This window comes from Juglans microcarpa x Juglans regia, chromosome 6S (assembly GCF_004785595.1).
Source record: "Juglans microcarpa x Juglans regia isolate MS1-56 chromosome 6S, Jm3101_v1.0, whole genome shotgun sequence".
Lineage (NCBI taxonomy): Eukaryota > Viridiplantae > Streptophyta > Magnoliopsida > Fagales > Juglandaceae > Juglans > Juglans microcarpa x Juglans regia.
Genome location: NC_054605.1, coordinates 9,546,136 through 9,547,173, shown reverse-complemented (window position 1 = coordinate 9,547,173; position 1,038 = coordinate 9,546,136). Strand labels below are relative to the sequence as shown.

General features: G+C 37.9%; 1 protein-coding gene across 1 annotated transcript; it reads left to right on the top strand.

Moving 5' to 3' along the window:
- The first annotated feature begins 283 nt into the window (after window positions 1-283).
- LOC121236599 lies at window positions 284-622 on the top strand. The gene has a single exon (XM_041133043.1). It carries the CDS (start codon window positions 284-286, stop codon window positions 620-622), a length of 339 nt encoding a protein of 112 aa, XP_040988977.1.
- The last annotated feature ends 416 nt before the right edge of the window (window positions 623-1,038 follow it).

Below are 1,038 nucleotides of genomic sequence, written 5' to 3'. Positions count from 1 at the left end.
TAGCTAACTCCTCAAGCCATCTGTCGAGCGGCTCACGAGCGAATTCTCTATCTGAACTCCGCTTGAGCGGTTTGTCGAGCGAGTGTCAAGTGAACTCTCTGTATTGCATCCGCTCGAGCTCCCTATTGAGTACATCTTGCACAAACTCTCTGTGTAGCACCTCCGCTCGAGTGCCTGAAGGCTCTGCTCGAGCAGTCTGAACCAGACTTCACAGTTCTCAACACAACATGTATAAGATGAAAACTCCAACATAAGGATCACTGATAGAGCTATACAAAAGTAGATGAGCCCTAAGGTAAACTGCATCAAGACAAATTTTGATGTTGCTATAGAACCAAAGAACAAAATCATGGGTATTGGGATTATAGTTAGAGGTTGGCAAGGAGAAATACTAGTTGCTCTGCAAGAACAGAGGAAAGGAAACTATGGTCTAAATCTGGCAGAGAGTTTAGCATTAAGGAGGGCTATGGTGTTGTGTCAAGAATTGGGATTCAAAAGAGCTACTCTAGAAGGTGATGCTGGAGTGATCATCAAAGCAGTACAAACACCTAAAGACATTTGGAAATGGAATGGACAAGTTATTGAGGATATCAAGCAAATGTTAAAGCATGCAAAGAATTGACATATTGCATTTACTCACAAAGGAGGGAATCCTATAGCACATACCTTAGCAAAGATGGCACTGAGATTATAGGGATCTACATGTTGAATAGAGGAAGGTCCTGACGCTAGTTCCAATTTGTTATTGTTAGATAAATTATGTAACTATAAAGAAATCTCATAAAAGTAAATACACAAACTGACATGACTTAATATGATATATTATATTATAAGGTTACTTTTATTATAAAATAGATAAAATGTATCATATAAAACTATGTCAATTTATGAGTTTGTTTTTGTAAAATTTTTTTATAATTGTAACACTTTTTTTTAAAGAAAGTTCCTTATAATTTTCTTACATGCTTCGGAAGCCCCGTCCATATGATTGGCTCATCTCATTCCTCCACCATCCACCCCTAGTCCTACCAATCCACT